The sequence below is a fragment of the Ceratotherium simum genome, chromosome 2 (genome assembly GCF_057802395.1).
Source record: "Ceratotherium simum simum isolate JZ-2026a chromosome 2, ASM5780239v1, whole genome shotgun sequence".
In the NCBI taxonomy this organism is placed as follows: Eukaryota; Metazoa; Chordata; class Mammalia; order Perissodactyla; family Rhinocerotidae; genus Ceratotherium; species Ceratotherium simum.
Window position 1 is genome coordinate 12727963 of NC_141901.1, and position 24925 is coordinate 12752887.

Below are 24925 nucleotides of genomic sequence, written 5' to 3' on the forward strand. Positions count from 1 at the left end.
GAGAGTTCTAATGGCAACAATAACAAGAATTTCATAGTGCTTTGTCAGTCGCCAAAAAAGCACATTTTAATATAATTTAATTCTGACAGGAGTCCTTTGTGTGAGGTATTGTTAATTCATTTAATATGTGAGGCAACTGAGGCTCAGGGAATGTGTTGTCCTTATCCAATGTCACACAGCAAGTAAATGGAGGCTGAATGGTGCTTGAACCCAGACCTCCCTCAGTGATGATGGTGATACCAGCAAAATCATAGGCAGCAGCAGCCACAGGTGCAATAGCTACACCTGAAGCCTAGACTAAGTATCAGGGTGGAGTGGCACAGACAGTGGCTGCATGAAAGGATGATCTATCAATGCTGAGGAGGATGAAGTAATTAACCTGGACCCTGCCAGGAGAAAGGAGGGGATTCGCAGGCTTGGGGTCTCGTGATTCTACTGGGCAGGAGACTAAAGGCCAAATACCATTACACACGTTTTTCAGGCCATAGATCATTCCTCAACTACCCTGACCCCCAATCCCTGCCTCGCCCGATCCCAAGGCCACTGTGGTTGGGTGAGCAAGGGTACCTATACTGTCCATTTTTTCACACAAAACTCTTTATCAACTTTATTTCCTGTGTCTAAACAGCAAAATATGACTCCTGAGGCTTCCAGAAGGAATCGAGAGTCTTCTGACCAAGAAATAGCCTTTCAAACAACTTGAAAACTTGTTTGAGAGCGCCATTATCTGGGAGAGATGATTCTCTGCAAGTTCCCACTCTAGGCTCTTCTTTCTTCCTTAGGAGGGAACACCAATTGTGGTCCAGGAATTCTTCCTGCAGAAACTGGCTTTGCTCCCCAGAGCCCCCAGCCTGACCCAGCACCTCTGCAGCTCCCTGCCTTCCCTCCTCAGAGCCTCTCTCACTCCCCTTTGGCCCTCCACCATTCCTACCTCTACTGCGCCTCCGGCTCCGAGAGGGGTCGGTGTAAAACGTCAGCTGGGGGTCGTTTTCTGCCTCTGTGCCAGAGTCCCCTTCAGGGTTTAGGAAGGCGGAACCAGCTGTAATGGAAAGAAGCACGGCAAAGACAAGACCTTCAGGTTTGTCTTCATGACACCAAATCACTGGGCAAATTCAAGAGAAAAATCGGTAAAAATCAGAGTGGGTTGACTGACAATCCGGAAGGAGTAGCCTTGGGGACTGAAGCTTCCTGATATAAAGATTTATTGGAGAAGGAGCTCTTTACATAACAGCAATCACTAGGGTCCTACACCCACCAGCCCACGCTCCTACTGAGGAGGGCCGTTCCTGGCAGCTATCCGCCAGAGAGGACGTTCATGGAAGGTAGGTGGAAAAGCAAAAAAGGGAAACTTCCCTCCTTACAGGTCATGATTCTGGTTGATAGGATACTGCAATTATGTAAAGAGGGGCATAGGATATTTTTTTCTGGTTCTAGAATTAATATAGATTTAATATGGAAAAAACAAAAAAGAATAAAGAAAATACACAAAAATGTGTAAAGGGAACAACTCTGATGTCCTCTAAATCCGAGAAAAACTGTTAACATTTGATGTATATACCCTCCATCATTTTCTGATTCAGAAATAGATAAAGGCTTTTTAATCTCCTCTTAAAAATGGCAGTCTGCTATACCTTCTACTTTATAATCTCATTTTTTATCCATTTAATAGATGGGTGGGCAACTTTCCATGTTAACAAATATAGATCTATATCATCATCTTGAATGGCTGCATTATAGGCCACTGGACAGCAGACAGATGTGGAGCTAGTTAACCAATTCCCTATTGATGGACATTTAAACTATTTCCAATTTTCACTCTTTTAAACAATGTTGTGATGAACAGCCTTTTACACACATCTTTGCGCATTTTTCAATTATTTCCTAAGGATAAATTCTTGTTCTTGAAATTACTTGGTCAAAAGGTTTGCATATTTAAATTTTTTGGTAAGCAGCACTCAACAGGCCTCTAGAAAGACTGTGCCAGGACACACCCAAGCCATGCCTGAGAGTGGGGGTGGAGGATATTAACGGCCCTGCCTCTACTGATACTAGGGAATCCACCTGAAAGCCCTACCAGCAGACATGGGTACCTCTTGCTTTGTTGTTGATCCGCTTTCTCTGGCTACTGGAGGTGTGAGAGAGCAGGGTGGCCTGCTGGTGGTTGGAGTCCACAGGGCTGGTCGCAATGATGTTATCTTTATATTTGTTCATCAGTGACAGCTTGGCATTGTCACTTCCTGTATAAGGAAAAGTCAAGGCAAAGATTTTAACAGAAAAGGCCAAAAGAAAGTGAGAGCAAGGAAATCTGCATGAACCAAGGAGATGGAGTTTCACAGAATTGAAATAAAGAACCTTTAAAGTGAGAGACTGGCAGAGACTGAAATATTCCTCTTTGATTTCTAGAGGACTACAGAGTTATAAGAGAAGAAGTGAAGTAAGAGTGATCACAACTGAAAATCTAATTCAACTAATTCTGCATTGACAGGGTCACCACGTGTGGCCCTCTGGTGAGATACAGACTGCAGATTTCTTTCTTTTGGTCAGTACAGAGCTTTAAAAGAATTTGAATTTGAGTGCATTCAGGCAGAACATGCCTTCTCTCTTTCACCACAGTCTGCACCATTCCCTACTGTCTGACATCCAGCTATTTCACAAATTTGTGCTATTTGCCCTGGATGCATTTGTTTGTAATCCCTGAGTATCATATGGCTACTTGATGGGCTTAGCACTACACCTGGTGCTATGGGGAATATGAGATATTGAAGATGTGTGCCATGTTCTCAGGAAGTTCCCAGACTTTAAATCTTATTAGGAAGTGGCTATTCATATAGGATCTCTTCTAGATAACAAGCAGAATGGAAATCTCTAGGATGCAATTTCCCTCTTTTCAAGCCCCACTGAAAGCCCATATATCTTATGTAATATTCAGTATCGAAAATGTCTTCTTCAAAGATGATTGGGCAGTACCTTAAAGGATCGCCGTCTTGGGGTTTTATCTATGGGGAGATGCTTATTTGTAGAAGTTTGAGAGAGAGACAGGTGGGCTACTGTAAAAGAAAAGGACTTGTTTCCTCTCTGAATTTTGTTGATCCCTGTCTTGCCCAGCTGATTAGGTCCAAGTCTCTTCCCTGCAGTGTCTCCATAGATACACAAAGTGTTTGAGGTCTGACAGCTTGACTGCATTCTTTCATCTTCTTTGAAAAAGTACATCCCTTGTAAAGACCACTGAGCCATGGGCAAGACAACACAACTAAAACACCCCAGGCCAAAGTCTCAGGAGTTATAGAAAAGAACAGATACCTCTCTCCTCTCCACTTCAGTGGAAAATTAAATTGCCTAAGTAAACATACTATACACAAAAATCTCACACACATGTTGATCTTCCTTGCTGTGTCCTTATATTCCTGAGGATTGCTCATCATATACTATAAAGGCTCTAAACCACTCTTTTGTTGGATGTAAAAGTGTCTCTGCTTCCAATGCAAAGTGGAAGTGGAGAGGGATCCAATTTACACTTATTCTTCTGATTTCTTATATTAGAAAACAGCTCCCATCATCTCAGGAAAACGCTCACTTTTCTTGCCCACTTGGGAAAGGGCACCGGCATGTCCCATTATGTGTGACAACCAGCCACAAAATTAGAAAACGGCTGTTCCCTACTCACTCCCTAGCTCCCTGTGAGGAAGGACCAAATCGCCCCTTGTCCTTCTCCCCTCCCCACCTGGTGTGAGGTCCATCCCAGTCTTCTCGTTGCAGCCTTGCAGGGAGTCGAGGGTGCGAGTGACCTGGCTGGCGAAGTCCTCCCCTCCGTTCATGCACTCCCTCTGCAGGTGGTGGCGCAGGTCAGTGATGTCGTACTCATAGCCATCCAGGATGGGTGTCTCCCGGATGCTCAGGGTGCCGCTGGAGTTGTGGCCCTGCACGCGGGCGTTGCGCAGACTCTCCCGCCCGTGCCCTCCGATCAGCACAGAAGGAATGTAGTGAATCTCGTTGGCTGCCTCGGCGCTGGCACTCTTCTGGGGCTGGGGCACCCGGCGGCGCTTGCACCAGCGCCGGCGAGTGTACAGGATCATCACCAGGCACAAGATGGACAGCAGCAGAGCAATCATGCCACCCTGTTGAGAGAGGACAAGCAGATGGATGTGGGAAGACAGGTGAGCTCGTCCCACAAAGAGGCATCACCCCTCCCACGACTACCATCCATCACTCACTCATTAATTCATTCATTCAGGTACGGTAAGCACTTAGAGCAAGCATCACTCAGCAGCAGAGGGACAATCTGCTGTGATCAGTGTTTAAGGTGAGAGAAAAATGGGATGAGCAGGGCATCATTCCAAGTGATCCATGGGTGCTTCTGGCTTAGCAAACAATTTGAAGAAAGAAGTCTTGGTGATTGTGTGTGTGTGTGTGTCTGTCATTTCAGCTGCAGAAAAACGGGAGAGGCTTTGCTAAGGCAAATCTACTACATGTAAAGCTGGTTTCAGGCCAATTTTTAGCAGCAGGATGGCATCTGGTTTCTTCCTCTCTTGCATCTTAAAAATCAATCGTGTATAGATTCTAACTCTGGCTCCACTAACGATCAGCGAGTCCTATAAATTCTAAACCTGAGATTCCTCACCTGTATAATGGAGAACATACCACTTAGCCTCACAGGGTGGTGGTAAGGACTGAGTTAGCTACCTATGGAAAGTGCCCAACGGAGTGTATCACAGGAATCCAGGCTGTCTTCAGCCCAATCTTAAAACGTCTCCATCAGAATAACTGCACCATCAAGGGAAAACCATCGACCAAGCCAAAGAGAAGTTTCCATCCATCAGGTATTTACAACCAAGTGTGCAGAGGAATCTCCCCATCTGAACATGACTTTTTGGGGCACTACTGATTTAGGAGACAGCTTTCTCCCAGTCACACAGTCCTGAGTGATGCTCCCATTCTTGCTGCAGCTCGAGGGAAGGAATTGAGACCCACATTCTGGAGTCAGGCTGGCAGACGAGTTTCCTTCTGAACCTTCTCGTGCTTCAAGGCCGTCCTCTGGCCATTACTTAAAACACCAGGACACCACTCAGTTGTCTGTCAGACACAAGGATGCAGTGCTCGCTGAGATTGAAACCTCACCTTGCCACCCACCTTGGACAGGGTTTGGAGGGAAGGCCTTGCAAGCCCGTTGCTGCACAGCACTCAGCAGGCATAAATCTTCCCCTGCACCATCCGTATTCACTCCCTTTATTTTGGTCAATATCCCTCCAAACCTATTCCATTAGATGCGGGTGTGCCAAATGGTTCTGCTCTCAACCTTGGGCTTCAATCACTGCCACCCCATCATATAGGCTAGAGATGAAAACCCCCTATCAATACCCAGGAGGCCCACCCACACGAGGCTGGGTCAAGATTATTCCCTCAAAGACACTAAAGGGTTTTTTTTCCAGTCTCATAATAATTATGTCTTGGATTTATAAAGTTCCTCGCCCTGTAAATCTTCCCATTTATCCTCCTTCTCCCACTATCACCGTGAGCAAAGGGGCATGCACACACACGCGCGCACACACACACACACAATGTTGCCACTTTTCAAATAGGCAGCACAGAGGAGCTGAGCAAGAAGCAACAGAGTCAGCTGCCAAGTGACAGGTCACGTCAGGTGGCTTGTCAGAGATATACGCTGGCCTCCTGGTTTTCAAATTGTTCTTTTATCAGCGGAACCCTTTCTCCTGGTGAAATCTCTAGTGCCCAAGCACAGACAAAGCGTCAGTACAAAGCTGCTCAGCTTACAGGGGGCGTCCAGAGCCAAGAATTCTAGGTCCTGCCCAACTGCCAGCTCCCGCCTTCCATCGTCCCTCCTGGAAGCCCTGCAGACATGCACACAGAGACCCGGAGCGCCTCGACAGCCATAACCCAGCCCTGCTCTGGTCTGCTGAGAGTGAGTGTTTGAGTCCAACCCAGGAGTTTTTCGGCAGACCCTTTATCTCCCAGTCAGACCCATTATCCTTTCCTTCACCCCAAATCGAAACTGCAACAATAGGTAATTAAGCCACACAGAAGGAATAACTTCCCGAGTGAGAGAAGTTGTCAGACATTGAATTAGGCTAGTGAAAGCGAGAGGCAATTTTATTCCCTACAGAGCTGTAAGAGCAGCACAAACATCCATCTCCCAGGAAGGGTTTAACACCATCCTTCCTGCCCACACAGAAGTTTCAGGAGTGCCTTCCACTGCTCCTCTCTACTCCTCCTTTCGGATGGTCACAACAGGGCTGTGATAGGATCCAGGCTGTAGGTTCATTCCTCTTGCAATGCAGTGATACAACGAGAACAGTTGTCCATTACGGAGCTTTTACTATGTATCAGACATTTGTTCTAAGTGCTCTACACTTTTAACTCTAAGAGGGAGGGTCAACCAGTTCCCCATTTTACATCTGAAAAGGCTAAGATGCAGAGACTAAATAACTTGCCCAAGGCCACAGAGCAAATGAATAGCAGGGCTGGAATAGAAACAAAATGACTCCCACTGCAGAGCCTGCCTTCTTAACCACTAGGCTACAGCTCCCGAAGGAGCTTTGCTCCCTGGAGACATTCACCCCGGCGTCTATCTCATGAGATGGCAGAGTGGGAGACTATAGGTGATTCCATCTAGATCCATCCTCACTGCTCCAAGAAAAAAGAGAAACTATTCAAAGTGCACATCTAGCTAACAGTGGGTCAACAGAGGCATCATCATCAACAAAGGACCTTTGACAAGGCACCCACTAAGTGTCCAGACCCAAGATCAGCTGGTGGTACAAAGACAACACTCGCATTCCAAGGTCTCTGTGCTAAACAAGACGAGGTGCATCACACATCGCCACGTGCCTGGAGGAGACCACGAGGCCCTCAATTTAGTTGAATTTCAACAAAGTAATTTGTGTTCTCCTTCAACTGTGAGACCCACTGAAATTCTCTAGGTTCAGCCCCTCCTTTTCCCAAGAACCGAGGCCCAGAGAAACTACAGAACCAGACAGTGCAGAACTGGTTCTGGACCCAGAGCCTCTTTCACTACTCTTTTCCTGGCACCATTTTGTTAGGTTAATCTGAAGTTCCCTTTTCACGTATGAGCCTAGACACTCAATTGGAAATATTTTATGTTTATTTTTTTAAAAACTTATAGGGAGCTAGAACACAAGTTTTTGTTTGGCTAAGTCAGTGTATTTAGCGTCTCTAATCTTGCTTTAGCGAAACGTTTCCTCTGCTTCAAGTCAGTGACTCCCAACGACCTCAGCTTTTTAATAATCAGTTACCAGTAACGAGTTTCAGCCATCAGGTGAAACTCAGCATGGGCATATGAAAAAGGATTCTCAGGGCCCCAAGCTGTGGGACAACCCAAATTGGTGGCAGGTGTCACAACACTTTGTGATGACTTACTAATTGTAGACTATTATGCAAATAATAATATACATAATGTTATATGATATTAATATGTAATATTATTTAGTAATAATATCTTGTAATAATAATAATTTGTAAAATCACTACACGCAAATTCATCTGAATTGCTTATCTGCTCTATCCAGTGAGAAGGTCGTTGGTGGGAGAAATATACATATAGGCCCTCCACTATACTAGGAAAAGGTATGGTTGTAGCCACCTTGATAACTTTACTTCCACAGTGAGGACTTTTGGAAATGCAGTGCTCACATTCGATTACTTTTGTATTCCTGTGAAGAACCACAGTTCTTTGATAGTATCATTATTTTAACCCTTTTACTTCCACGGGGGATTTTAAGCAGTCTCAAAGAAAGTCACAGATGCTCTAGGATTTTTCTTTCAAATAATCTAATGAAACCAAGAGGTAGCAGAGGAATGGAAAGAAAGCCCAGGCTGAGGGCTATAGCTGGGAGCTTCCTGAAACCAAGGAAAAAAGAGAAAGGCAAGTTGCAGGTATCTTCTAGTCTGACAAAAGAAAGTTCATTGAGAGGAACAAACTACCTCCAAGCATTCAACCCCAAATGGACGTCCATGTGGCGTGTGAGCCCCAGCACACTGACAAGTGCAGTGGGCTATGTCATCACACAAGGTGCACAGAGAGCACGCACGAGTTCGTCCCCGGCCTTCACAAAGCACTCATGCCTGGCTTTCAGTTTCTGTATTACCCAGCTGTGCTCAGAGTGTGTTCTTCATTTATGTGTGTCAGCTTCCATTTTTATAGCATTAAAAACAAAACAAAACAAAACAAAAAAACATTAAGGTACACCTGGAGCCAAGCAACAAGTAACAAGTTGCAAACTTTCAACATTAAGAAAAAAAATAGCACTGACTACAAGATATGGAATTTTTTTTGCTCTTTATTCATCTTTTCATGAGTTTTCTGATTATTCTATTGATTTTCCTCAAAACTGTTAACATTTTGTAACTAGAAGCTCATTTGAGGTATATGAGAACCCCACATCTATCAACAAGTTGCTTGCAAGAAAAGTGGCATTTAAAAACATATTTTTCTTTAAAAAATCAATAAATCATTTCTACTGGCTTTAACAGAGATCAAACAAATGAAATCAGCTTTTATTTTATTATGAGATTGACATTTTCGGCACTTACCTGAGAGAGTAGTATGAGATTTGTCAGACAATTTGCAGACTTTGAATTTTTTATGTAACAATGTTTTATATAACATTGATGGTGATTGCCCAGGGATAGAAAATTCTAGGGAGATCTCCCTTTTATGCTCATCCCAGTCATGCAGGCCAACCACAAGACTATCTCATTATCTGACCTGTGTCTTCCTCCTGGGTCTGGGTCCTGCCTCCCTCCCTTAACTAACTCCTATTTGTCCTTCAAAATCAGTTTAGTGACATAACCTCAGCCAATTCTTCCCTAGTCTTACTGAACCCCCCACAGAACCCTCCACATAACTCCAACCACAAGTACTGTTACCTTTGATTTGCTTCTCAATCACATTTACTAGACTATAGGCTTCATGAGAGCAGGGGCCATGCTGATGTATCTGTTATGGCTCCAAGCATAATGCCTGGCATAAAGCAGGTGTTCAATAATTGTTTGTGGAAGGAAGGAAGGGAGGGAGGGAGGGAGGCAAGGAGGAAGGGAGGGAGGGAGGGAGGGAGGGAGGAAGGAAGGGAGGGAGGGAGGGAGGGAGAGAGCGAGGGAGAGAGGGAGGGAGGGAAGAAGGAGAGGTCAGCTTTGAATATATTTAACACGGGCATCCTCTATGTGCCTGCAAGCAAAGCTTATATAAGTTAGTTGCTTATGTGACTCACTCACTCAATTCATTACTCAATCATTCAACAAGTATTTACTCACTTTAGCAAAGCATTTTTCTAGTGGTCACCATTATGGGGGTACTGCAGTGAATAACACAGGTATAGGTCCTGATCTCACAGAGTTTACATTTAAGTTAGAGGAAATAATTGGTATAATTTGGTTTTTAAAAGTAAATGCAAGCACAAAAGGAAGATAAAAACAGATCACAAGGGCTGGAAATAGCCAGTCATCACTCTTCTTCTTCTAACAGAAGAAACTGTGATAGGTAAAGATATCTTGGGCTAACGGTGATAGTCTGGGTGACACTGCAGCAGCCAGTGGAATCCTTCCCTTATTTCAAATCAGTGTTCTACAGTCACTAAATCCTAGAATAAAGAATCTGGATCTATCAAATGTCACCAAAGTTTAGGGAGCCACCTGAGTTTTGTGAACCCTTGGCAGAGAAATGGAAAAGCTGAGATTATGTTTCCAGGTACCATCTGTCAAGGGACTGCAGCCAATCAATCAGCTCACATTGCAAAGCTTAGTTTCACCCTAGAAGTAACCAGAAGAGTGAATCTGAGACATAATTAATTATCCCTCAAGGCAACTGGACAAGCTGAATTCAAATTATATTCCTAAAGGAATTAAATGGTGCTTAAAAAAATAAGAATCAGGGGGCCTGCCTGGCGGTGTAGTGGTGAAGTTCACGTGCTCTGCTTCAGTGGCCCAGGGTTTGCAGGTTCGGATCCCAGGTTTGGACCTATGCACCGCTTATCAAGGCATGCTGTGGCAGGCATCCCACATATAAAGTAGAGGAAGATGGGCACGGATGTTAACCCAGGGCCAATCTTCCTCAACAAAAAGAGGAGGATTGGCAACAGATGTTAGCTCAGGGCTAATCTTCCTCAAAAAAAAAAAAAAAAAGAATCAAATAGACAAGTTTGGTGGCCCATGTCTCTTATATTTCCCCCAAAATAATGCCGAAGGTCTGGGGCAAAGGCCCTCTCTCATCCATGACAGTGATCACTCACCTTTATCTCCAGCTGTCAAAGGAGACAGACCAAGAGGAGAAAAACTGTGCAAGCCCACAGATGGCATCGCTGGTCACATTTAATCTAGATTCCCATGTGCCAGGGGTAGGGAATGGACGAGTTAAATAGATGACTTTTTAAGGTCTCCTCTGATCTTATGTTTCTATGAGCCCAATCGAAAACTAGACCTAAATCACTAATAGCACGAACGTCACCAATAAAATAGCAGAGCTAACCAGTGGAACCACTGGTTCAAGTTGCATAATCTCTTTGAACCTACCCCAAGCCTTCATCTATCTAATGAGGTGATTGAGAGAAATGCATTGCCTCTTCCAACTTGAAATTTTCCTGATTCTAACACTGATCCCTATCAAACTGGACATAGCTCTCAACTGGTTAACTAATGGTAGAGAAAATGTCTATGATCTCTTCCTGCCAAGTAATGCCAGAAACCACAGACCAAGGAGATGATGGAACTGATCCTCAGAGGCAGGATCAACCACAGCTAGCCAATGGAGCCCCTGAGAAGCAGACCCACCCCCTTCCACATTAGCACAATAAGGTCTTTGAAATCAGACGATGTCATCGAAATTGTAGTAATATGTTCTTGACCTTGAGGATCCCTTTACTGCCCAAAGGAGTCACCTAAACTAGAAAAGAAAGCTCTTTGGTTAGCTCTTCCGGCAATTCTCTTTCCTGTAGTGGTTGGTGAAGAGAAATCCATTATCCCCTGCCCATCTCCTTTCCAAATGCAAGATGAGAGAAACACTTGAAGCATATTAAGTAACGAGTTCAATTTATAAATTATTAGGGACATTACCTCCCCTTAGGGGTTTCCTGAAGTCTTTAATGGTGTGGAAATGCTTTCCAGTTGCCACGGGCCACCACGTTAATTAAGAGGCCTCCATATGTCCTCTGGGGCTTCTGACATGAACTGCACATCCCACTGGCAGGGGGCAGACCCGCCCTTCCTGGTTAGCCTCTCACTGGGGCATGATACTACTTTGGCCTGCTGCCTTGAGATGCTGTAGAACCCCTTCCTCACTCTTCAAGGTCCAAGTATCCAAAGCTTAGGGAAGAAATAAGACATCCCCCAAGATTCTGTCTCATTAAAATGCCATTTGTTTGGCATTTTAGGGACCAAAGATAGGGACCAAGCAACCTTCTGTAAGCAAGAGACAAACTCCAAGACTAACAGCCTTCCAGGTTAGGCAGGTTGACATTTGAAGGCCCTTCCAAGCTGAAGAGGCTTTGAGCATGAAGTTCTTCTCAGTAGGAAACTCAACTTCAGAGCTATTTTATTCTTAATTGCTTATTTATTTTTTTGCTTTTCCTAGGTCTAAAAGTTTTAATTCTGTTAGGTTTGATCACGGTCTTACTTCTTTAATCTGGGAAGTGTGTCTTCAGTTTCTTTATGAGACTTCAGGAGTTTCATCTAACGAGAGCCTGAAGCCCTACAGGGAAAGTGGCTGGAGGCTAGCGTGCTGGAGTCAGCCTGGGCTATTTCAAGTTGTCCTCTTTCAGATTCTTTTTATAGATCTGCCTTTTTGGTTCTTTGGATTTTTCTTGCCTCAGAGCCTTAACTTTGCCGTCCCAGAGCAAAAGCAAGGGAGTGAATTTGTTCATAAGGAGCTCAAAGCTCTCTGATCATTAGTAGCTTTGGTCACCTGTTGGTTGCCTTAATGAGAATGCTAAGGCAGAGTGGAGCTGGGTGAAGCAGGGTGACAGAGAAGCAGCTTACTGTGGGCTGGGTTTTCCAGGTCCTAGGCTACCCTAATAGATCCCCTAATTCCAAAGACTGGCCTGAATCTCTGCAGAGTGGGAGAGTAGTGAGGAATCAGGCTACCAGGGCAAAGCTGAGGTCTTCCTATCCCTCTAGATGTAGACTTAGCAATTTTCTGAGAGATGACAGTGCCTAGTCAGACATTATGGTTGGGACCCCAATCAGTGTTGTGTTAAGAGGCTGGCCTCACATGTAACCCGTTGTATGTGTGTGTGTGTGTGTGTGTGCACATATATGAACGTGTGTACTGTGCATGACAGGCAGGCTAGGAGACAAAAGGGTCCACACAAAAGCAAAAGCACTCTGGGTCACTGTCTCAGCAACCCATGGACAGAGCTGCGTGAGACAGACTCCCTCCGTGGGCTATGTGCATCAGCCCTTCAAAACTTCACAAGCCAAGCATGAAGCCAATAAATAAATATCTTCAGCTGATAATGCTCAATGCCTATTCTTGGCCATGTTCCTTTCCTCCTTTCCTCTTTGTTTTTATGCAGTAGATGATCTTGATGAAATAAAATAATAACAGTAATCTGCTCCATTAGGACCAAACCTTGAGGGAATTATTGACCAAGGAATAGAAGAGGCAGCTGGCACAGTGTAGACCAATGACCATCAGACCTTAACCCTCTTTCTCTCTGAACATAATGGAGTTGTTAAACCCCTCTCCCTCCTGTCTCCTCAAAAGTCAGGCCATCCAGCCCAAGGGGAGGAGATGAGGTCTCAGAGACCTAATAGCACCGTACGTAGTAGCTGGGGCTCAGCAAATGCAAATCAACATTAAAAACTAGTCACTGAGGGCAGACCTTATGCAAGACACCTGTGGGGATTCCAATACCCGCAGATGAAAACAATTGGGAACAGAAGGGGAGAGACAGTCAAGATGCGAAGATTTCCCTGAATTTGGTACATACTCATCAATATCACTCTCTTAACCAGTGAAGATTTAAAAAGTCTATTTCCTCCCCAGCTAAAAACTGAGATGGATCCTTAAAGGCTGCGCTATTCAGAGACGCCTGCCGTTCAGGCAACTGGGGAAGGCCCTTTACGTAGAATGGGGGCCTTGATCATATTCCTATCCCACACAGAGAGGTGCAACTTCATCATCACGATTGCCATGAGGTCTGGTGTGCCAGAGTCTAGTCAAGTATTCAGAGCCCTGCCCTGGGGTTCTCTTTCACAGTGGAATCTCCAGTATCTACTGGGAGAGGTGATGACCCTACAGAGCTGATGGTTAGTTTTGTAAAGATCTCAACGGCTACAACCCACTATGAGAGCATTTCTCAGCTTTCTATAGCAATCCCATATAGATGCTTAATTCCTCCCCTGAATTCCTGCCTTATTTAATGCACACCCTGCCTTATTCCTATAGTATCAGCCCACTGGAGAAGGAATAATAATGAAACCCACCATTTGTGAAGTACTTACCAAGCGCCAAATACAGCACATGGTGAATTACATTCATTAATTTATTTAATCTTACCAATAAATATAAGTAGTAGAAATTACTATTTCCATTTTCAGATGAGGAAAAAGATCAGAGGGGTTAAGAAACTTGCCCAAGTTTATGTGGTAGTTTGAGGCCAAACCAAGACTCAACCACTGATCTTAAGGTTGTTGTTTTAGGACCTTTTTGAGTAGAAAGGGGCCACCACTGGAGCCTGGGCCCCAATTCCCATCTCCTTTAAAGTAAGCCCTGGATGGCCTTTCTCTTACACCTAACTCTTGGAGTTATGCAAGTGAGGATTCCCAAATGTCTATAGTCAGTACTATCTTCACTGCCTGCCCCAGATGCCCCCAGTCTTCCTCAGTTAAGTTCGATCACTGAATTGACCAAATGCATAGTTTCAAGCAAAAACTGAATTGTGCCAAGGGTGGCCATATTATCAGGCTGCCATTTTGACAAGGGCAGAGAAAATCTGTGGAGATATCTGTTCTTGAATAGATGTTTTCTAAGTGAAATCAACTGTCTTCAGGGTCGACATCTACAGATGCTCAACTACTTCCTTGAGAGTAGTCTTCCACACATGCACAGAGATTCAGGTCTCTTTGCTGTCTATAAGTCCTTGTTCTGAAATCAGAGATCTAAGAGGAACAGGAGATGTTTTCCACAATATAACAATATATGTAGAACACAGACTAGGGAGAAAATATTGGCCTTGAACACTTTCAGGGAAATTAGGAACTGCATCATGGTCAGGTCACCCAAAAGATTGCTGGCCAATAGATTTGAAAAAGGCAGGAGAAACCCTGCAGGTCATATCTTGCATTAGGACCCAAAGGGTGATAATGGTCACTCCCAATGCAAGTTATTCAATGCTGGTCAAACACAGAGGTTAGCAAAACTCTTATACATGGCTTTCTGCTCATAAAGCTCCTCTAACTTGTAATGTATTTGACCCACAACTCTGAGGAGAACAACGGGCATCCGTGGTCACATATCTTGTAACACTCCAGCTGTGACTCAATCTTAGCATCCAAGTAAGATGCAAATTAGAGCTGAAGAATTGCAGCAAAGGGAACAGGTGAGGGGATTAAGGACTAGAGGAGATGTTGACGTCCAAACACATTTAGTGCATCACACACTAAGATCCCTTGCAAGCCCCTCACTCCTTGCCTGCAAGCTTTGTCTGGCATCAAGGAAGGGAGGAAGCGGGAAGACTGACAGTCAAAACAGACTCCTCTTGGGCCGCGTACTAAGTGCTGTGGCTCTTATTTCTCCCTCTTAAAGAATTATTATAACTCAATTTTTCTCTGTAACTAATCAAGCACAAAATCTGGAGAAGAGGCCTGGTTTGTGAAGGCAATCTCTGAACGAGACACTGATGTGCTCATTAGGGCAGGCTTCGTTAAACCACCAGCTCCAACATCAGCAGCATATTGTCTTCAGCTAATTACATTTTTGCTGGCAAAGCTATTGTACAAGTCTTCAAATCCTTCCCATCATTAATTTAAAAAAAAAACAACAACAACTGCCCTGCTCTGCCTCCTACCTCCCTGGCATCCCACCCACCCATCTCCGCACGCTGTCAGCTTTGTTCTTCTGGTTTTCCAGGATTTCTCTCTCGTATTAGGCTTTTGAGGGGGAGGAGATGAGGTGGAGCAGAGAACCTGTCACCTGTAAGCTTGATTTCTTCACCAGCTGACCACTGCTCACTTTGTTCCTGGCCAGATACTGGTCACATATACCAGGACCTTGGGCACAGGCCCAGCGCTCACCAGCCAAAGATGGGCCAGCGCAAACGAAGCTGGAAGCTGAGCCCCAGCTCTGCGCCACCCGCCGTGGAAAGGGACAAAAGACCCAATTCTGCTGTTATCTTGATTTATTGATCAGTGGCTTGATCATGCAGAGTGAATCCACAGGTCAGCCTGACCTGGCCAGAGACATTCACATGATATAAAAACAGTCAGGGATTCTTGCTTCCAAGGCAGCTGACGAGACAGAGGTCATCTGCCAGCCAATGTGTAATTCTGTACCTGGGGGTGGGGGGTGGTATGTGTTCCTGACCCCATAAGGGCCATTCCCAGCCAACCTGCAACATCAATATGACTTAATTCAGATCATAGTGTTCATGGGGTTTCATTTTTCTACTTTTTAATAGTGATGATTTATTTTCTCTAGTCTTAACACTCGGTTCTATTGTAAGGGAAACAGAGAAAAAGAAGGGTTGGGCAGGTTGGGAGGAGGAAGGAGAGCAGGGAGAGGGTGAGAGAGAGAACAGGCCTATGGTGCTAATGCTTGTCTATACCGACCTCTGAGCCTTTGCCCTCTCCCTTCCCAGACATGTCTTTCCTCATCCTCCTTCTACCTCAGTCCTTCGCACCCTTTAAGTCCCAGCATAAGTCTCTTCCCTTCCTGAAACCTACTTTGATTACTCCAATGCTCAGGCATGTCATTCTCTCCCAACTCCTAAAGCATACGTGGGTGTTTCTTAATCTTTAATCCCTAATTCTGCTGTTTCCCATGTTATAGCTCTGACTACACTTGCAGGCAGAGACCGTGCTTCAACAACTTTCTACAGCCCCAGCCTCAGAGGAGGGCCCAGCCCACAGATGACCCTCTGTAAATAGTGCACTGCTGGATTAATTATTGAGAGGTATATTCAGCTGGCTTGGCAAGGTTGATAAAGCACAAATAACATGACGTTTACACTGTTTGTCAGCTCAGACTTAAGGCCTCCATCTGGAAGTCCATCTTTGCTCCTCTTAGCTGGCTCCTTGGCCAGCTCTGAGGTGCTCCGTCCACTGCAGAGCCTCCCAGGGAGAAGTCAGCCACAGTAGGTTGTCAGCTTCCTCACCCCGAGGATGTTTGAATGGGAGGTCCATGCTACAGACCCATCATCCAGAGGATCCTAGCTATGTTTTCAGAAAATGGGATGGTGTATATTTATCCAACCTCGTTCTAGCTCGTACCTTCTTGTACCATTAGCAAGCCATTGTGAGATGGCAGAGGGCTCAATTAAAATGACAGGGATTTTTTTCTAGTAAAACTAACTGACCTATACTTGGATCTGACTGTTCTTGCTCTACTCCACAGAGCTCTGCACAAAGAGAGTCTCATTACCAGAGGTCAAAGAAATTTGTCATCGCATTTAAAACATCTACTTGGCACCTAATTATAAAAAGAGCTATACTACGTGCTTTACGAAAAGAATGGTGTAAAAAAAGTCCCTTCTTTTAGAAACTAAAGCTTTAGTTCTTGTTTTCATTAATATATGCACTGTATGTATTTATGTATGTGTCTATATTTACGTTTATATTTCTGTTTCTGCAGAGTGACCGTAGGCAGGATGGAGAAGTCCTCGTTAACTCCATTCTGTAGTGGGAGCAACTACATATGGCTTAGCAAGAGAGCCAAACACTGTCAGGACCAATAGTTTTCAACAGTTTTCTCTGCCACCACACCACACAAATGTGGGCTCAACACTGGGTGGACCCCACAGGCACATCGAGGGTTCAGTGCACTTCCCGCACTGGCCGTAACTCCGTTTTTTCTCTCTCAGTCAAGAAGCCAGACTAGAACGCAAGCTGAGGGAGCGCGACCTGATTACAGGCCATTTACAACGGTGACTCCGCTCCAACGAAAAAAAGGCAACCAGTCGCAAATTTCAGCGCTTTAGCTATTGTTAGTGTCAAATTCACTTGCCACACTTCACAATTGATGGGAACATGGTGCTGTGGCTGCCAACTGCAGAGGTGTGACCGCGGCCACTGAGGACAGGAACAAGGAGCCGTTTGCTTTGCCTAGATGGCTGGGTCAGGGACCATCCAGTCTTCAGGTCCTGAGAGGGACCTTCTTCATTGTATAACACCTGGCATTAGCACCCCGGTCCTTATACCGTGCCCCGTAACACTCAAAACTGAGGTTCTCACTCCAAAAGTCTTCCACAGCTATTTTGCTCAGTGTCAATTAAAAAAAATATTTTAGGGCCGGCCCCATGGCTTAGCGGTTCAGTGCGCGCGCTCCGCTACTGGCGGCCCGGGTTCGGATCCCGGGGGCGCACCGACGCACCGCTTCTCCCGCCATGCTGAGGCCGCATCCCACATACAGCAACTAGAAGGATGTGCAGCTATGACATACAACTATCTACTGGGGCTTTGGGGGAAAAAAAAAGAAGGAGGATTGGCAATAGATGTTAGCTCAGAGCTGGTCTTCTTCAGCAAAAAAAAGAGAAGGGTATGCATGGATGTTAGCTCAGGGCTGATCTTCCTCACAAAAAAAAATATATATTTTAAAGAAAGATATATAGAGAGAAATGGCCTTGTGACCTAGTCAGCTCTGGTGTGTTTGACAGTCTTCCCTAAGGTTCCTTTTCTATGATTATGTGAAGGGAGGAAGAGAGGTCGGGGTTTAGTGGAGAGAAGGAGCCACAACAATCAGAGAAGAGACCTGAACAGAGCATTCCACTGAAGGTCTTGCAACACAGAGAAAGGGGCACTGACTGACCACCTGGCTCCCGCTCCCAACAGTGCCACTTAGAGGTCATTCAGCCCCTTGACCTGTTGGAGCCTCAGTTTTTTCTATTTTGTCAGACTTGCTCAGCCTTCCTCACAGGGTTGCCCTTTCATTCCCAAAGTCCCTTTTGGCCTCCTAGCAAAGGCCAGGCCCTCCACTAGGATACAAAGATGCATAATCCCTCCTAGCAAGGAGCTCACACTCATGGGAGACAGCCTCATGCACAGAAGAGGATGATGGCAGGAATATGCACCAGGGATTGCACAGCACTACTCAGTCCAGCCTCGAGGGAAGGGGTGTCAGGAATGTTTCCTAGAGGAAGTCATGGTGCGAATTTTAAAGAGAGTAGTTAGAAACGACCCCACTCAGAGGAAAGACATTCTAAGCCAAAAGTACAGAATCAGTGAAATTATAGAAGTATTAAACAGCAAGGGAGGTCCAGGAAAGATGACAGAGCTGGTCAGTGTGGCTAGAACAGAGAGTAGAACCAAGGAGTGATAGGAATTGAGGGTCAGGTCATGAAAGGCTTAATATCTTGGAATTTACCCTTCAGAGTGGAGGGACCTACACAAGGCTTTTCACTTGGAAGATGACATTGTTCAAACTGCATTTTACTAGGAACAGCCTGGTGGCAGTGAGAGGCAAGTTTTGAGGGCAACAAGCCAGAAGGCACAGTGAACAGCTGGAAAACCCTTGCAGCAGCCTGATGAGAGGTGATGGGAGCCCATACCAGCAGAGGTAGTGGAGAGGGAAAGAAGAGAGGGATTTTAGAGACATTTGTAAAATAAAATGAGAAGAACTTGGTGCCGGATTGAATGAAGAGGGGGAGGGGGGAAAAGGGGATCTAGCCTGGGTGACCATGTCATTGGTCATGCACCAACTAAGGCAGAGAACACAAGAGGTGGAGAGACTGGTTGGGAAGATAGATGAGGAGTTTCATTTGACTCATGTTGTCTGGAATGCACACTGGACAACCAGACAGACAGATCCATAAGTCAGAAGCTTGAGAGAGAGAGGCCAAGGCTGGAGATTGACAGAGTTGTAGGGATCAAATGAAAAAAAATGATACAAACAAATTATATTCATTTTACAAACACCAACTAGAGACGCTCCTTGTGTGAAGTCTTGTGCTAGGAGCCGTAAGAAATATAAAGATGAATCAGACTCAATCCAGATCCTGCCATTTAGGAGCCTCAAGTCTAGTTGGGAAGAAAAGACCTGTCAAAACACTAACTCATTGGTTGGAAATAGATAGCAGCCATGAGAGAGGCTCCGAGAAGTCCTTCCTGTAGGCCGAGTCATAGGAAATCAAGGAGGAGGCATGGTCTCTAGTTGAAAAATTGGGGGAGGTGGCCAGGTGGAGAAGTCTGAGGTAGGACCTGAAAGATAGGTAGGATTTAAACACAAACACATGGAGTGGACGGAAGGCACAACAGGACAACGCCATGGCCATGGCAGGTACAGGGACAGTGAGCAGGAGGGTGCAGAAAGGGGGATCCTGGGCAATAAGAATGAAGATTGAGATCCTTCTGTCCCCAAATAATAAAATGCACTATTTGTATAGATTATTCTCAAGTGAAATAACTGTCTTTCTCCTTTCGACTGTTCTTTCTCTGCAACCCTCGAGACCTGGAATGATATTAGCTGGGTAAGGCTGCATTTAACACAGATGCTGGTGAAAATTTCTGGATGAAGAAACAGCCCTTTGAATGTACTCATAGTATCACTTAGGAATAGTTACATGGCCCACCTCCCACCCTTAAATTTTTCATTAGATGAAATCAGATGAAAATGAGCATCAGATCCAAGCTTGAACAAAGAGACAAATGAACTCAAAAAGGGCATGTAGAAGAGGGAAGCAGGGAAGAGGGAGACAGCTCAGAGAGGACCTCTCGTTCCTGATGGAAATATGGCATTGACTTGTCCTTGCCCTAGTCTGGAGGCTGTCCTGAGAACCGGCGAGGCCCACCTGGAAGGGAAGTCTGGAGGTGCCCTGTAGGTCCAGCACTGTTACCTGGCAAAGCAGATTCCACTATCCTTCAGGAATTTTCCTTCTAAATTAGACTTCTCCCTCTAAGATATAAACGCTGTCCTGAGAACAGAGTACATAGGACAACTGAAGAAACAGGTGAGGAAGAAATATAAAACCACTGGCTCTGCTGTGCTTGCCAGGAATCACTCTCTGTCTTCACTGAAGTCCTTTTAGGTAGGAGGATAAATGTCCTCCTCTTTGAGTACCCAAAGTCCTCCAGAGGTGATACCACAGTGCTCCATGGGACATTTTCCCTTACCAAATCCCCCAACCTGGAGGCTGCAGGCCCTTCCCATCACCTGCTCCCTCACGTGGTCCTGGCAGGCCCTCCATCCTGAGGCCAACCCCAAACATGGGGGCATGTCTAGGGAGACTCCATGGAGACTGTGAGGAGCAGAGCTGGTTGAGCATAGGGGCCCTGGGCCAGCAGTTCAGCAAATCCCAGGATGCCTGCAGAGAGACCCCACTGGGCCTTGGGAAAGGGCTGACAGCCACCAAACTCCTTTCAAGGGATCAGCACAGTGGGACATGACAGCTCCCTCCCAGGGCAGAACTGCTTCCATTCAACCCAACTTGTAGGCACACGAGCCTCCATTTTCCCCATAGACCATCATCTCATGTTCATAAATGGAAAAAAAAAATGCAGAGTTGCTGCAGGGAATGGAATAAAGTTTCTTCATATGTTACTCTGAAGTCTGCTTTAACTTCATTTTCATACTCCTAGAATGTGAGAGCTGGAGGCGACATGCAAGATCGTCTAGCCTGGGATTCCCAAGGCAGAGTACCCACAGCCCATCTACATATTCCTGGTTGACAGCATGCCAATGGCTGGTAAGAGTGTGGACCATTTTGATGTTATCGCTTATTTTATAAAATATTATTTTTCTTAATCTGTATTGAAATAATTAACTACTATAACATCAAACCCATGATTTTTATCAGCATTTTCATCTAAGATAAGGCTATAATAAGTTCAAACTGGAAAAGTCAGTCGATTTAAATAAAAATACTCAGAAAATACTAATACAGATTGTATAAAAATATGGCAAAAGCCCTGAATGCCTAAATTTTTGAGAACACACATTTACAGATGAAAAAACTGAGACTCAGAAAGGTGAAGGAGCTTGCCCGAGGTTCCACAGACTTTGGGGGAAAAGGACTACAGTGAAAGCCTCCTGACTTCTAATTCAGCAGTCTTACCCAACATGAGGCTGCTCGTCTCCTTGCCCAGCTTTAATCACTGCGGGGAGAGGAAGGGAAGATGTGGTCTACCTGAGTGCAGCTGGGTTCTCGGCTGCACCTCTCTGCTATGAAAGCTCTGAGCAGAGCCCTCACTGGGACATGTTGGTGCTGGCCCCTCTAAACCCCAGGTGGAATCCAAGGAAGGCAATCATGCCCTGGAGGCTGGAGGCCTCAGATGCCAAGGCTGCTGGCTGGGATCCACAGAGCATGAGGTGAGTAGGGCTGGGGACTAACACAGCCAGCTGAAAGCCTGGGATGGTGACTTGGATGGATTCATTCCATGACGCTTAGGGAAATAAAAAGAGAATAAAAGAGGGATGCTTTAACATCACTGTGGGGTGCAGAACCCTTCTGAGTTTGTTCCATACGGCAGCTTACCTTACTTTGTAAGAATGCGTCTAAGGCCCATAAGTCCCAAATTCTGACACGTTCCCTCTTATAAATTCAAAATGCATACACGTCTTAGTCCCAAAGCCTTCCATCTTCTTCCTCAGACAAGATATAGGAAGGGCAGAAACTAAAGATGGAATCCTTTAATAAACATTGGTGTCTGATCTCTCTTAGGGATTTCATATCGCCCTGTCTTCTTCATGGTACTAGGGCAATGGAACTCACCTTAAGTTCACCTTAAGCAACTTTTGGATTGGGAGCCAGAGCTCAGAAGGTCCCAGATACTGCTCTGTGAGGCACCCACTGCTGTCAGCCACAGTACAATATATCAGTAAACTGAGCATCTGATTCATCCCAAGTTAGAAGGCTCTTTGACTCATCTCTATTGCTGTTCATGGATGTCAGCAGCAGCAACAGAGGTAGCAAGAGAATCATAAATGGCAAGGCAGCAGCAAGAAGCTCCTGACCTCCCTGGGTGTACCATGGAGACCCCTACGCAACCTGGAGGAGAGCTACTGACATCAGCCTCTCATATAGGCAAGATTTTTCCATGAACTCTAGCAGAAACTTGAGAGAGTCACAGCTGATTTTATGAGGCGAAATCTTAAAGTGCTTTGTCCAGCCTCAGCCTCATCTACAAGGTGGAGAACCACCACTAACTCTTAAAGTCCTTACCTATAAGTTCCCCACAAACAGACTTTATCATGACATGTCTGGAAGCATAATTCTACTTCCATGCATGCATGCACACTCATATTAGGTATTTTCTATAAGGGACTCTTCTAACACATCCAGGCATTTCATAATAGTCTACTGTGTATGTAAAAGTTGAAACTAAGCAGGAGCCATCAACGTCACAGGGGGAAAAAAACAGCATATGTACTAATAGCTATCCTGTTAATACTTTTCTTATCAAATCTAAGCATATTTTGTTTTCAGCAACTTTTGTCTTTACTAAACCCATCAGTACCTCTCAGGAGAGGCTAATGTGCTTGCATTTCACCTGAACTGGTGAATACCACATGCCTTGAATTTGTAGCAAGAACAATCTATGTCTATGCCTGCCTTAAGTGACAATTATAATCAATCTATGGAAGTCTGACTAAAACTAGCAAACTATTATCTTTCACACTGCAAATTGGACCCACATCACTTCTGCCAAGTTGTTAGATTTTAGTCTCTGTTTAGGCTCTGTAGACAAAATGAGGAGAATGCACTAGATCAGGGTCAGCAAACTATGGCCTCTAAACCAAATGTGGCCCACCACTGCTTTTTGTAAATAAATAAAGTTTCATCGGAACACAACCATATTCATTCATTTCCATGTTGTATATGGCTGCTTTGGCATGACAATGGCAAGAGTTGGGTAGTTGCAACAGAGCTTATATGGCCTGCAAAGCTGAACAGGTTTGCCATTTGGCCCTCTACAGACCTCTGGCCTAGTTCCCTGCCATTATCCATGCTAGGGTTCTCTCTGTGGGCATATGGCTGGCTACATCTACTATACTCAAATCTAGTCTGTCTCCAACCAGGGCCCATGGGTGTGGGTTTGAGGTCAGAGTTAAAGGCACATTTCAGGTCTGGGAGAGAATCCCAAAACTTGAGAGATGGGCAGAGAGCGAGGGGAAGACAGCATGATCTGGAGGAAAGATAACAGCATTAGGAATGAGACTCTCTCAGTTTTTCCACAAATGCTGGCCATGAACGTCACCCACCATCCTACGCCTTCTTTTCCCTGTTGTGAATGTAATAACAATCTTTGTATGTGTGGATACTTGGGCAGAAAAGGAATTCCAACAATGACATCATTCGGTTTGATGAAAAAATAAATAAATTAGTGAAGGTTTTCCAGAGAAGTTTGGAGCTGGGATAATCATCCTAAACCATAGGTTAGCTGCTAGAAGACCCTGTAAACAATGAAACAGAAGTGGCTTAACAATGCCCTGGATGTACATGACCACAACCTGGCTTTGTAACGGGCCCGTTCTGTTGCTCTGATACCCTTAATTGCCTTGGTCTTTTCCCTGAGCACAACCCTCTAGGACTCCTCTAAGAGGCTGCTATGATCCCAGTTGCTTTTGTGGCTCCCTGAGGTGGTGGGCCCTGGGGTAACACAATGCACACAGCATTGTTACAGGCAGCTTGCATGGCACCCCAAGAGTTTACCTAGTTAATATTTACTGGGCACTTCCTATGGGCCAGGCATTATAGGAAGTGCTTGATAAGAATCATCTCATTTAATCATCAAAACAGCCCTATGAAGTAGAATCTATTATTATCCCCATTTTATAAATAAGGAAAGTAAGTTTATAGAGATTAACCAATTTGTCCAAGGACACTAGAAAATCTAGTAAGTGGTAGAACTAGGATTTAAATTGGTCTCTCTGATAGCTAAGTCCTTGCTATAAACTTCCTCATTAAAGTTCAATACCATAGCACTTAGAGTCTTCATTGGCTTCTTGGTTTCTCAATGACCTTTGATCAGAGGCAATCCCAGGCTTCCTTGCAATGTTTAATCTAGTGTCCAATCTAGCTCTTCACCTTTTGAAGTGAGTCAGAGACTCCACCATGACAGCATCTTGCCCAATTCTCTATGTGCCTTCCTAATTTTCATCAATTGAAGGGTTTCTGCTGTGCTAGCTAAAAGAAGCAAACTTATTCCACAGCCCAAACTGGAGAAACCAGCCAACTCTGATGCCACCAAGCAGGAAAGTGAAGTCTGAAGTCAGATACGCTTGCCTGTAATCCTGGCTCCACTGGTGTGTCCTTGGGTGTGTGACTTACTTTCTCTAAGTCTCAGTGTTCACATTCTGAAAAATGGGGGCATTACTATTTATTTCACAAGGTTCTTATGGGAATTGATTGATATTATGCCTAAAAATAATCCCACACATTGCCTGAGACATAGTAAGTGAAATAATAGCTTCATTACTATGAATATTACCATTCTTTATATTGACTTAAACCCCACAGAGATTATGACCCCTGTTTTCAAAAGAATATTCAGGAATTTTTGGAACTAAATACTTAAAAGTAATGTGTTGGCTTCTATATCGTGAGCTAAATTGCTGAACAGAATATTATATCAAGTTGTTAAAAGACAACTTGTGAAAATTTGGCCTCTTGCTTATTTTTCTTGCTGTCTGGAGAAATGAGGGTAACTTAAGGCCTCTATGAGCTCCAGGAAAGAGCAGAACAGAGTTGTAAAGCGGATGTAAAGAATGGAAAAGAAGGTAGACACTGCACCTGAGTCTCAGTTCTGCCAA

General features: G+C 44.8%; 1 protein-coding gene across 2 annotated transcripts in view; it reads right to left on the bottom strand.

Moving 5' to 3' along the window:
* ASTN1 (astrotactin 1) overlaps positions 1 to 24925 on the bottom strand; it is a 308295-nt gene that overhangs the window by 158987 nt on the left and 124383 nt on the right. For both annotated transcript variants that reach the window (XM_087438277.1, XM_004425007.3), the window contains exons 3-5: positions 3722 to 4115; positions 2091 to 2237; positions 932 to 1039 (exon numbers count right to left, since the gene is read on the bottom strand). In XM_087438277.1, the coding sequence (XP_087294403.1) occupies positions 932 to 1039; positions 2091 to 2237; positions 3722 to 4115 (649 nt within the window). The remainder of the gene's footprint in view (positions 1 to 931; positions 1040 to 2090; positions 2238 to 3721; positions 4116 to 24925) is intronic.